Source organism: Vigna umbellata, chromosome 5 (genome assembly GCF_029865625.1).
Source record: "Vigna umbellata cultivar VRB3 chromosome 5, Vumbellata_1.0, whole genome shotgun sequence".
Classification (NCBI taxonomy): Eukaryota; Viridiplantae; Streptophyta; class Magnoliopsida; order Fabales; family Fabaceae; genus Vigna; species Vigna umbellata.
In genome coordinates, this window is record NC_142169.1 from 52768729 (window position 1) to 52781979 (window position 13251).

General features: G+C 31.6%; 2 protein-coding genes across 2 annotated transcripts; one reads left to right on the plus strand and one right to left on the minus strand.

Moving 5' to 3' along the window:
• Nucleotides 1-3958: 3958 nt before the first annotated feature.
• Nucleotides 3959-8735, plus strand: LOC124845832 (uncharacterized). The gene is made up of 6 exons (XM_088116025.1): nt 3959-4339; nt 5023-5511; nt 6958-7107; nt 7194-7322; nt 7432-7868; nt 7957-8735. The coding sequence occupies exons 1-6, from the start codon at nt 4300-4302 to the stop codon at nt 8560-8562; spliced, it is 1851 nt and encodes a 616-aa protein (XP_087972151.1). The 5' UTR covers nt 3959-4299; the 3' UTR covers nt 8563-8735.
• Nucleotides 8736-10085: 1350 nt separating this feature from the next.
• Nucleotides 10086-12605, minus strand: LOC124845828 (small ribosomal subunit protein eS8). Its single transcript, XM_047323009.2, has 5 exons — nt 12457-12605; nt 12316-12388; nt 11739-12072; nt 10881-11050; nt 10086-10425 (listed from the first exon to the last, which is right to left on the minus strand). The coding sequence occupies exons 1-5, from the start codon at nt 12458-12460 to the stop codon at nt 10350-10352; spliced, it is 657 nt and encodes a 218-aa protein (XP_047178965.1). The 5' UTR covers nt 12461-12605; the 3' UTR covers nt 10086-10349.
• Nucleotides 12606-13251: the final 646 nt, after the last annotated feature.

Sequence of the window (13251 nt, forward strand, 5' to 3'; positions counted from 1 at the left end):
TTTTTTTAAATTTAATTTTATTAAATGATTAAGTAATAGAAATCATAAAAGAAAAAAAGACTATATAAAAAAAATAATACTTTAAATATATTATATTCTTTAGCATATTATTAAATATGTAAAAATATGTTAAAAAAACTTTTAATGATATTAAAATGTTTGTAAACCCACACACTAAAATAACTATTTATTTTAAAAATCAACTTACATTAAACTAAATATCAATATTATTATTTTCAAATGATAATATTTTACAGACTAAAACTAAAATATACTTTTTAACGTTAAATTTTATTAAATGACAATATAATGAAATATCATAAAAAAATAGTAATATAGCAAAAATAATTAATATTATAGAAATATCAAATGACAAAAAAATATTAACAAACGTTTATTAAGATAACTTTTCTAGTATCATCTTTTATTATATTATAATAATTAATAAATATTAGTTTAATTTTTACATAATAAAATATAAATAATAAATAATTGATTAATAAAACAATTTTATGAGGCAACAAAATAAATATAAATAAAAAATTATTTTAAAATAAAATAAATAGATAAAAAGATAAAATAAATTATATACACATATAAAACAAAAAAATATAAATAAAAAATTAAAAAAATAAATATAAAAGTAAAATAATATTAATGACAAAATAAATATTAATAAAAAAATAAAAAATAAAATAAAATAAAATAAATAAATAAATAATAAAATAATTTCCATACACATATAATAATAAAATAAATATAAATAAAATAGAAAATAATAATATCAAATAATTAAAAAGTTAATTTGTAAGACACTTATGAATAATAAAATAAATATTAAAATAAATTTCAATTAAAAACAACATGTATTGTTTTTAAAAACTAGTACAATTCAGTTTAAAATTAATATAGTTAGTAATTCAGTTTAGTTTATATTGTAGTTTAGTACAATTTTAGTATAGTTCAGTTGAGTCCAATTTGATAAAACCAAAAACAGTTCAGTTAGTTTGTCTATTTTACAGCTCAGTTCAGTTTATACAAATTAATTTTTAGTTCAATACAGATTTTAGTAGTATAGTGGTTCTATTTGCCCACCCCTAATTATAATAATAAAATTAGTTATTTCTTTTCTTAAAATAAGTGACTTTCCAAATTTGTTTTTTTTTTTCTAAATCTCTAAAGAATTATTAAATTATTTTATTTCCTAATCACAACACTTTTATAAATTGATCTTATATAAACAAGTCACTCTCGTATAAAACTTTATCCACTTGTTTATACTCTTTTATTATACTAAGAGTAACGTTAATTTGAATATTCATAGTTTACGATTTGCTGTACATAATGCTTTTAAACATTAGTAGATCAACCAATCAACATATTTAGATACAATACAACCATACACTTTAGATTTCCCAAATTTTTTAATATGAAATAAACTTTTAAATAAATTAAGAGACTAAATCATAATTTAAATACAGATTAAACACGAAGCACTGTGGTGTGTAGACAGTTTCACCATCTAATAAGACAGAAAAAATGGTCATTTCAGCACAGTAGCTCAGTGATAGAAGTGTTCATATATTACCAACAACCACAACCCAAAACGTGATTCATCACTTACTCTGGTACCCAGTTTATCAGTTTTCAATAAATATAGACAAATTCCATTGCATGTTTAAATTCTTCATATTTTTTCGTTTTTCTAACAACACAATGCTCACAATTAAATTTATGTTCTGCTTGATAAGCCCTGAACATCTGATTTTCGTAGTGAAGCCATTTCCAATTCGCTTATGGTTTGGTAGAATCACGTTGCTTCTGAGCTAATTCTTTGTTTCTCGTCCGTTATGATGCACTCTACATGTTTGATAAAATGCCCTCCGTATGGGGGTGGTCTGGTTGTTTCTATTTCATTTTGTTTGTTATTTAAGTACAAAATTGGCACAATATTTTCTTTCTGCGATTCTTAATAAAAGGATTAGTTACACACTGTGCCAGTTACCATCTTTGATTCTGTATTAACTATTATGCAGTTATAAAAGGTGCATTTTTGTTAGCAGAAATGTGGTTATACTAATTGTTTTGTGCGTGGCTTCACATGGTATAAACTTTGAAATGGTTAATTCATTTGTAGCATTAAGAGTTTAAGAGTTGGATCCTTAAAGTTTATTGTGAGTTATTGATGTTTGTTTGTTTAATAGCTGATGACGTATGTGATAGGTGGTTGAGAAAATGGTGCTGTGTTTTCCCTCAACACCCAAGAAACTTGCCATGACCATAACTTGCTTCCTCTCTGGTGCTGCATTTTTTGCTGCTGCGGGGCACCTTTCTTATGTCAATGTTGCACCCCAACAAGCTCGAACCAAAGCTCGCTCTGAATTTGTTATGGAGACGTTGAAAAAGAAGTATGGTTATACTTCCCCGTATGAGAAATTGACTCGCAGTGTTTCTCATGATAGGAGAACAGAGGTATCTACGAGAGACCAGTATGCTCAGGCTCGCAATGGTCAGAAAGACATTTAGTAACCTTGGATTTAAAAAATAGCAGAAGAGATGTTCAGAAAGCTTTGGTTTTCATACTTGCTCCTTTGATCCCCTTTATTTAATTCCTAAATCAGTGAAGAATAAAAATTGTTGTTAATGCTATCAGCAGTCCCATCTTCAATATTTATAGCAGTAGGTGAGTTTCAATATGTTTATAGTTGCACTTTGCTATGAAGTTTCAAATTTCTGCTTCCAAGATTGTTAGTTTTTCTGTGATCCTTGTCAAATTCTGAGCATATTCAAAGAGAATCAAGATAATGCAGAGTGTGTTTTAAATTGATGAGTTTCTGCAATGTTTCTAGCTATTTGCTTTGTTTTTCTTCAAATCATTTCGTGCAAACATAAACTCAAATTGGCTTCTCCCGTATATGAGATCCACTGCTTCTTATGTTTTGGTCATCTTCTCCATGAAGGATTTAACTGGTATCTTCTCTGTGAAGGGTTCCTGTCTATTATCTAAGGAAAACATAAAGTCTATATATGCTATTAAAGTAACATTGGGCTAGTAATTAATTTTAAAAGAGGGGCTTTTAGTAAAAGCCAATTTGAACCTTCTTTAAGAAGAAAATGAAAAGAAGCGCAAAGTTAGAAATAATCTCGTAGCACAATTTAAATTATTCATCACAAATTCAAAGTATGATTCATATATTTAAAGATATTGACTAATTATCAATCTTAATTAAAATATTAAAAAATATGTATTATCATAATTTTAATTATATAAATATTTATTCTATATCGTCCATATGTTAAATACTTATTTTAAAGAACCAAAACCAAAGTTTACAACTTTTTTAATATATTTTTTATTTTTATTTATCTAAATAAGACATCTATTTTGTTTATTTAAAATGATTACCCCCAAATCCATTTCTCACCTTACGTTAATATTTTCAACTTTTTCAGGTGAGAAATCATTGATTTTCTAAGTGATCCTCGATTGGCTTTTTCTATAATTGTTTTGATATACTTTAAAATATTTTTAATTTTTTAAATTATTTTGGTTTTGATTAAACTTTTAAAAAAATAGATATTTAATATTATTAATTAATTAATTTAAATATTTAATTTATTAATATTTATATTTCTGAATAATTTAATTATTTTATTTTTATTTAATAAATATAAAAAACATTAATTGACATATTTAATGAATAAAGTAAGAGATGAATTATTTGGGTAAATAAAAATAATAAAAAATATCTTAAACAAAACTCAAAATTCACATATTTGACAAACATCCTAACATGATATTAAGAAGACATGTGCAACTTTACTCCTTTCTAGGCAAAGCATATTGTCCAATGTATGTACATATCACAGAAAAGTTGAGGTGGTGGAACTGAGAATCATCAACCAGTACTCTACTTTTTCGTGATTTTAAAAAGTTTACACAAACAAATATATTAATACTCCACAGTGAATGATATATACATAAAGAAATGTAAAAACAAGAATTCATTGTGTGAAATGACAGAACCTCTACTTGAAGTGTTCCATCTGCCCTTTCATTCTAAATGTAAAGAATAGGATTTGCAAACTGTTGCAGTTTTAGCTGAGTTAGAAAGTGATTCTAACTTTGCGTTGTCTTCAGGGAAAGCATCTCCAACTCATATATCTGAAACTGCAGAAGGAACCTGCTTCTCCATGCTTCCATTACCTTTCTGCAGCAACTAGTAAACCCTTGAACCAAATTTCAGCTTGCCAAACTACTACAAAGTTTGACTGTTAAAAAGGCATTGAAGTTCACTCATGTCTGTTGATGATGTTAAGGCTGCTGCTAGTGAGTTCGGTATGTGATTTGCTATATATGAACATTTATGTTTCATAGTTTTCATGTTTCTAGATTTTGATACAAGTAAAATTTTTCTTCAGTATGTGTTCCTACAGTTTCACAATCACTATGTTGATAAATTAAACTGTAGCATTAGAGATAGGAAATAAAAAAAACACTTAGTCTCGATGATGCAAATACAGGGCTCTACTCATATATAATCAGACTAATGTTAGGGATAAAAAAACCAAAATTTATGACTAAAATATAGTTTGAACAAAAAAGAAAAATACCATTTTATCAAATAAATGTCAAAACTGAAGTTTAGAGAGAAAAATGTAATCTTCCCTTTTTTCTTTTCAATTTGATGTCTAATCTCCCTTTATTGAAAAGCTCAACTCTTCTACTTGCAAGCTTGCTTCAAACCATGATATACCCAGATGTTCTTCAAAAGCATACTTGATTCAGACGATAAGATTCATAGTTTATACATTCACAGTGAGAACAGACATAAAAACATTCTCATTAGGTTCTGTTTTGAGTAATGTTGAATGACTAAGGAGTGAGTGCTACATAACTTTGCTTTTTCCAACAAATTTCAATCAATAGGAAAGAGTGTATTTACAGAGTGTGTATTGTTAGCATTTGTGGTGTTTTGATGCTTCCAAAGGAACTCATGTTGTTGCCTTTATCATCCAAAGCTAGGGGATTTAATCACAGTTACTACCACCCGTTGCACATAGCAATACTAAAAGGAGATTGGCAATCTACAAAGGCTTTTCTTGACAATGACCCAAGTGCATGGACTGCGAAGATCACAATACTCGGTAGGACTGCACTGCATGTTGCAGCTGTAGGAGGGCAGTGGCAAATTGTTGAGAAGTTGGTGCAACATGTTCCTACAAAAGTGCTTGAAGAGTTGGACTTGATGGGTTGTACTTGCCTGCACTATGTTGCAATGGGGGAAAGCAGAAGTGCTGCCAAGGCATTGGTCACTAAAAATCCTTCTCTGACACAACTAACTGACTTTAAAGGATTCACACCACTTATCTACAGTATTACCTCCGCTAAATGCAAAGAAATGGTGTGGTACTTTGTTTTGAATACTACAGATGAGAGACCTGGTTGTCCTTTCTCTGGTCCTTCTGCTGCTCAACTTGTTGCTTTGCTTACTGCTGCAGGATTTCATGGTAAACAATTTTCTTTTTTTGCATGATAGGTACCTAGAAAGTGTGACATACATATCAAAACGTAAAGCAGGATACTTATCTGGTTTCAGTGTATTTATATACAATGCAGATGCAGTGGCATATTGTAAGGATCCCAGAGAAAGTAATGAAAGGAAAAGACTAAAAGAAGCAAAAGATCAAATCCTTGCAATGTATTTCACTTTACACACTGAACAAGCCAAAGCTTTCAAGGAAAAACTGATTTCCTTTCTCACAGGGTTTACCCTGTCACAAACATCACAACTAAAAGATTGCACTCAACATCCCACAAGATAACAGTATATAGACTTTCCTCGAAAGTCTCCCCCTGAACAACTAACAACTCTGCTGCTCTTATCTTTAAATTTCTTCCTAACCCTCTCATCACTTCCATGCCTAACGGATATACATAAACTTTAACCAGACTCCCACATAATACATCTCTACCACCTATATTCATCAATAAGTACATCTGGCTACAACACTTCTGCATGTTCCCTTTTTCCGTTTCACATACCAAAATAATTACACAAGTTAAATGATTTGGACTTTGATTTCTGCTTCCACCCCATCAATTGCATTAGTGTTCCCTTCTATGATGTCTACCAACCTGAACACCAATCTAGCGCTTCATTAGTTGCTTTGACTGAGAATCTGCCATCATTACTTTCCGTCCATATCACATGACTTAATTTTAAAATACTTTGCTGAATGGTATGTATATGTGTGTGTGTGTTTTCAGGATTCCTGATCCATGAGACAATGACTTAAATGATTTATATTCAAATCGTAGACCAGTTTGGTTTGAAAGTAGCGATTTCTAACAGGTTGACAGTACTAAATGATAGTGCATAGAAATTAAACTCTTTAGTAACTATGTCCTCATGAAAATATCAATTTTCATTTTGTTCTCTATTTTCAAAGTTTTTTAAAGAAAATTGTGAAAATGGCATTAAAATAAAGTTGTGACAAAAATGGTAAAAACAACAGACTTCTGTTTTCACCATTCCTTATGCAAAACTTTGAAATCAGGAATCTGTCAATTTTATAATTATTTGTGAAAACAAAACTTTTTCTTAGACTTAACAGATCCTTAAGTTTTCTTGGCATTTTCAGTGTATGTAGAATTTGCTTGAACTAATGAAGTATAGTGCCGTTCTTCAACTCTTGAATTTGCGTAATAGTAGTTTCAGGCTTTCAGCACTATACTTTTTATGTATCTAGTGCACCATAAAAAGTCAGAGTAATGTACTACAAGATTACCGAACTATTCAAACATCCAAACACACTCTGCTTCATGCTTTAGAATAATCATCAATTATGCTACTTTAATAACCAAGCATATAAAGCATATTATTATCCATATGTTTGCAAATTGTACCCTGTTGTTTATATTGATAACTATTACTTTGGGTCTCCCATGTACAGATGTCACTATATATCTTCTTCAGCGCTACCCAGATTTGGCTACTCTCTCAGATTCAAAAGGAAGCATTATACTTAATGTTTTGTCAAAATTGCCTTCGGACTTTCAAAGTGGAAATAAACTTGGGTTTTGGAAAAGATGCATTTACCACTGTAACTACCCTATTTTTGATATTATTCTCTTTTCTTACCAAGCTTCATTGCAATACACCTTAAACTTTCCTCTTCAACTATATTAGGTATGCCAGATGAACTTGATTTTTTACCACCAAGTCATCTGAGAGGAAATTTGAAGGATTCATTTGGGAATTCAAGCCATTACCAATCTTATTTTGGAAGTACAATATGGGATGGGATTCAGAGTATTGGTATGTTGTACTTGTCCAGCATAGCGCTATTGCACAAATCCTTAAACTCTAGTTTTCTCATTTTAATTGTTATACTTCAATTAAAACAAATTACAAAACTCATGTGCAGTTCCTGGAATAAAGCTAGTGAGAGAGACAAAGTTGAGACACGCATCTGCTGCGAGATTGGTGGAACTCGTTTGCACACAGGTTTCAAATTTGAATGACACCGAATTCTGGCAGTCTTTTGTGAGTGCAGACATTGTTTTCAACGCCTCATCATCTGGCATAGTTGAAATTTTAAGGATCAGTTTCCAGTTTTTTCCTGATTTGGTTTGGAGTCACTTGCCAAATGAAGGATATGTAGCTCAAACTGCCATCAAGTATCGGCAAGAGAAGGTTTTTAGTCTTGTATGCAATATGCCTATAGTTTGCAAGTTTTTAATCCTGGCATTAGACGAATCACAAAACACCACATCACATTTAGCAGCAAGGTTTGCTTCTCCTCAACAGGCATCAATTTCTGGTGCAGCTTTTCAAATGCAAAAAGAGTTGCAGTGGTTTAAGGTTTTTTTTAATCTCATAACTCCCTTGTCATAAACTTTTGAAGATCAATTATACCAAAATATTGATAACACTTTATGATGTCCAACAGAAAGTGGAGCAATGGGATCACCCTCTTCATAAAGAAGTTAAAAACATAGATGGTAAAACACCTTGGCAATTGTTCAGGGAAGAGCATAAGCCCTTGCTTGAAGAAGCAAAGGTTTGGATGAAGGATACATCAAACTCTTGTATGTTGGTGGCAACTCTTATTGCCACAGTTGTCTTTGCTGCTTCTATAACTGTACCTGGAGGAAACAACCAAGACAAAGGATTTCCATTATTCTTGTCAGATAACACATTCATGGTGTTCGTTGTGTCAGATACATTAGCTTTGTTTTCCTCCATGGTTTCCCTTTTGATGTTTTTATCAATTCTAACTGCACATTATGCAGAAGAAGATTTTCTCAAGAGATTACCTGAGAGAATAATATTGGGTCTGGCTTCTTTGTTCTTTTCCATAGTAACTACAATGATAGCATTTGGTGCAGCCCTGGATTTGTTGCTAAGGGAGAGAGTGGAATGGGTGTCAATCCCAATTGCTCTTCTGGCATGTGTCCCAGTTGCTCTATTTGTGAGGCTTCAACTTCCCTTGTTCATACAAATGATCATATCAACTTATGGTTCTTCTATATATCATCGTCAAAGTCTTTGGTAAGGCTTTTGTGTTGTCCCAGCATATGAAAAATAGGACAAAGAATGGATACATAAAATCATATAGTAGTTAGTGTAAGCAGGTGATGGCTTTAGCTTTGGAATTTGTTTTTATTGAGTATAGTCCAAAGTTGGTTTTACAACAGTGAACTATAATGAAAATAGAATTTGACCAAACTGCTTTCGGAAATACTACCCAGTCTTCTAAAAACCTCTCACTAATAATCTCTCAAAAATCAATAAATTGTACTGTTAGTCCTCTTTAAGACCTTGTTCTTTTGAGTGGATTTGAGGGGATTTGAGAGGATTTGAAGATAATTTTTTTTGGCGTTTTTTTGAGCGAATTTGGAGGTAAATGAGAGTGAATTTGAAAATAAAATGTGAGAATTAGTATAGAATTGTATTGACGTGACAAATTAAAAAAAATTATTTTCAAATTCACTTTCATTTATCTTCAAATTCGCTCAAAAAAAAAACGACAAAAAAAATTATCTTCAAATCCTTTCAAATCCTCTCAAATCCACTCAAAAGAACAAGGTCTAACGCGGCGATTTCTTATTACTGATTACTGCACTACTTTGAAACAATTTTCTAAAAGCTAATAAATATTTGAAATGTTACATTATAGTAATTCGCTATGGTAGCAGTTTATTTGTTAGGAATATTGAAGTTGTTTACATTTTTTTTATTCAATCAAAATAACGATATTTTTTATACAATGCAAACTATTTCTAGTTGTATGCCATGTATAAGTACATGTTACTTGTATCCTTATAAAATATCTGATTAAAGAACCAACCTAGAAGTTTTATCCAAATTTATTTTAGATGTAAAGCAGAATTTCTTTAGTCCTTTGGTACTTTCGATTTTGCTAATGGGTACTTGTTCCATAACAAGTTATCCCATGAACAAAAACAACATTACTTTTCCAAATTGTTTGAAAAATACAACTGGTAACAGATATTGCATACACCACACTGTTTGAAAAACCAGCACATCAGCTAGTAAACGTAGGCCTAAAATATGTGATCCATTCAACCAATCTAAATCCCACAACCATATTTCAAGTACGTTTTTTTTTTGTTACCAAAATACCAAATTAGCCCGTATTCACACTATGAACATTCAAATATCTGAATCCAACAACGTAAATAAGTGTCTTGAATCTACAAACCTATCTATCAACATGAAATGAAAAGAATAAATCCAGGACTAATCTATTGGATAAAAAATTCTCATTCCATACCAAAAAGCTTGACTCGTAACATATTCCGTCTCGAATGGGAAGGTAAGAAGGGAAAGAACTACTCATTTTAGGACTCATCGGACACAATTAAATTTATAAACTAAATTAAAACTGAAATTCCAAAGAGAGTTTAATCATTTTCTCCCTTAAATAAGCCTGCTCTAAAGGAAAATGCCCATGACTTGATTTAAAGGTTTATAATCTTTCTCATTTTGGGGCATAAAATCCGAAGATCCTTCCGCAGAACACTGACTAAGCGGAACCAATTCAACCCCCAGGGCTAGAAACAAAATTCAAAACTTTTCGACATTGTTCAGGAAAATACAAGATGAGAGAGTCAATGTACTATAAAATTGTGATGGTGGAGGGTAATCAATTTAAACAGAACTCACTCTAAGTAAAGAAATAGAAGTTCCTGGCCATGTTTACACAATAAAACATTCACTCCCCAAGAGAGTATACTTCCTAGCAAAACTAATGATCTGACTGGATAGTAAAGACCATCAAGAAATTCTGATACAAAGAGTAGGAAGATAGCCAATATCTTATGCAGCGCCCTTGCCCTTCTTCTTTTGAAGCTTCTTCATGTAAAATTCCAGCTCTTTGCCCTCTAATATATATCTGCCAAAAATTCAGAAGACATTAAGCACCAACAGTCAGAACAATTAATTGAAAATGATATATTGTTCACTTGACTAAACTGTCAAGCATGTGAACTTAACAAGCGGGCATCTCATTAACTGTTAATATATTATTTACGCTAGAATTGTTAATAAGAAAAGCTACTCATTTGCATCCATGTCTTGCAATTTCATTTTACCAGAGGTAACCACAACCATTTGAAGATCTCCTCAACACAGCATGATATCAAGGTGCTAACACTCGACAGACTAAATCCCTTGTTTTTCGGCCCTATCAACATATTTTAAATTCTAGGTCATCATATCTATGTTCTTGCAAGTTGCAAATGGGATGATTGTTCAAGCTATGAAAAGCAATTTTAAAAATTACTCTGACCGGGAACAAGCACTAGATACATCTCGGTTAGTTAGCTCATTAAGTACCAAGTAACATACCCATCAGCACGGCCACATTGGCCAGGTCGCGATGAGATACAAGCCAAAAGGCGACCACCCCCAAATTGTTCTTCAATGTGAGAATCAAGCACCCGGGTCTGTTTCCGCTTTTCCAATTTTCTCAAGACATGGTTACTCTTCTTCACCTCCTCGGTCGCAGCTTCACCATCCTATAAAAAAAACAACTGAATGAGTGAATGATGCAAATAAACAATATGCAAATACAACATCTTTTTAAAGAAGAACTCATTTAAAAATAAAAATGATGCTCCAAAAAATTAACTATATCATGTAGCTTTAGCAATCCAGTCCCAGAACTCATTTTAGATTTTATTTTCTACAGTGAGACTTCATAACCTTGGATACTTCAGAATCAGAATTATAAAATAAGGTTTGGTTACATACATTATCAGTGAAAAGTCATCGCATACGTATCCAACCAAAATTTAATATTTCAAAGTGTAATGTAACCACATGATATTTATGAAATAGATAGATGATGTCATAAGTTTATCAAATCTCATTGAATACCTATGTAAAACAGTTATACAGGGACAATGCATAAAATAACGGGAATTAGTGGAATGACAAAAAAGTGTATCATAACCGGACGAAGTGCACAATGCACACACAGATAAAACTGAGCAAATGAAACTGGACGACACAATCATGTTGAAATTGAAGAACTAAAGTCTTCACAATAAAGAAAAAGATGCAGGCTTCCAAGTTTCAACAACCAACATTGACACAGGGCTAAAGGGCACTAAATTTCATACTACAATTCAGCTAGGAAAGCAACTAAAAGTGAAACTAAATGTAAAGAACCATGTATTAGCAAACAATTCAACTAACATGTACCTCTCCTTCCTTCTTGGCAGAAGCTGCAATCTTCTTCTTGCGACCAATGTCAACGCCATAATGCTGCAGATACCACTGCTTGAAGGGCGCTGCGTCGACCTGAACAATGGCGCTCTTGACCAACGTCTGAGTCCGAACAAGCTCATTGTTGGATGCATTGTACACCACATCAAGAATCCTTGTTTTGCGAGTAACAGCCTCACTCCCCCAAGAATAGTTCCCAGTATCAAGCCTCAAAGCACGCCACTTCACATTCCCACCACGAACCCTAATCCTCCTAATTGTCTTGTTGCTTGACAGCTTTGTGTTTGCTGGCTGCCTCCCAAGCTCATACCTGAAATCAAACACACCCCATTAAACACAAAATAATCATTGATAAAAAAACAGAATAACAAAAATAAAAAAGGAAACTTCTTTGGTTAAAATTAGGGTTACAGTCTGATAATCCTTTAAATACTGACTGTTCAACTCTAATTCTGATTAGATCCAAACAAATGCTAAAACAAATGCAATTGACTATTAAAAAATGCAATCAATTAATGATGAAATATAATCAGTTAGGGTTAGAAGAACTTGCTTTCTCTTCTTCCTCCAAGCTTTCTTCTTGCCTCCAGTGGCACGCCTCTTGTGCATGGAATCACGAGAAATACCTACGCAAACTCACATGAATCAGCAACATCACGTTACGAGAGAGAGAAACGAAAAAATTGAAACGTACCCATTTTGTTAGAGTAGAAATGTAGTGCTGCTACGAGCTCCGGCTGGTAACTTCACCGTTCAGGGTGAGAAGAAGGAAGAAGAAGAAAAAGAAGAAAGGTTAGGGTTAAGAACCCATTCGGCCACATTGACACTGGTGGAAATCAAAGCCCACTTTGTAATGGGTTTCATCTTCTCTCTGCACCCCTCGATTTTATTGAACTAGTATTTTGATCCCTGTAGTGCGCAAGATTATTTTTTTGTTTTTTATAATAATTAAAAATAAATTAAAAAGTTAAAAATATGTTATGCTAATGATAATAAATTTGATTTAAAATAAAAATATTAATTTAATAACGTTCATGTTCAATAAGATACATTAATTTACGTCTCATATATCTTGAAAAGGTTAACTATATTATAAAAAAAAATCGTAGAACCCCTCTTGAAAGACATTTGTAAGTTCATTTTCATTTCTTAAACTAAACAGATTTTATAAAGAGATGCAAAGAATGTTTTTAATAATAAGGAAATTAAATAAATAAATAATAGTGGACCTTACATTTTGCCAAACACCACCTTGAACCTTTATTGAATCACTTCTGCATACGTTACTTGTACAATAAATATGGGGATAAAGGGTCTCCTTGGGGAAGGTTTTCTGATGAGAAAAAGAAAAATCAAAAATATGTTATTATTATTATTTTAATGACTAAATGGTGAAAATTTGAATTTCATAATCAAATAATCTTCAAATTATTATCAAGCTACTCAATATATAAAAGATTGAATTATTGTTAACAAAAAAAAATATTAT

Bases quoted from the DNA above. Each gene is read 5' to 3' on its own strand.
- LOC124845832 (XM_088116025.1), top strand. From the start codon at position 4,300: ATGTCTGTTGATGATGTTAAGGCTGCTGCTAGTGAGTTCG. The intron at 4,340-5,022 runs GTATGTGATTTG...TATCATCCAAAG, and splicing joins GGCTGCTGCTAGTGAGTTCG to CTAGGGGATTTAATCACAGT. The intron at 7,869-7,956 runs GTTTTTTTTAAT...GATGTCCAACAG, and splicing joins AAGAGTTGCAGTGGTTTAAG to AAAGTGGAGCAATGGGATCA.
- LOC124845828 (XM_047323009.2), bottom strand. The intron at 12,073-12,315 runs GCAAGTTCTTCT...GTTTGATTTCAG, and splicing joins GCTTGGAGGAAGAAGAGAAA to GTATGAGCTTGGGAGGCAGC. The intron at 11,051-11,738 runs GTACATGTTAGT...TTTTTTTTATAG, and splicing joins CTGCCAAGAAGGAAGGAGAG to GATGGTGAAGCTGCGACCGA.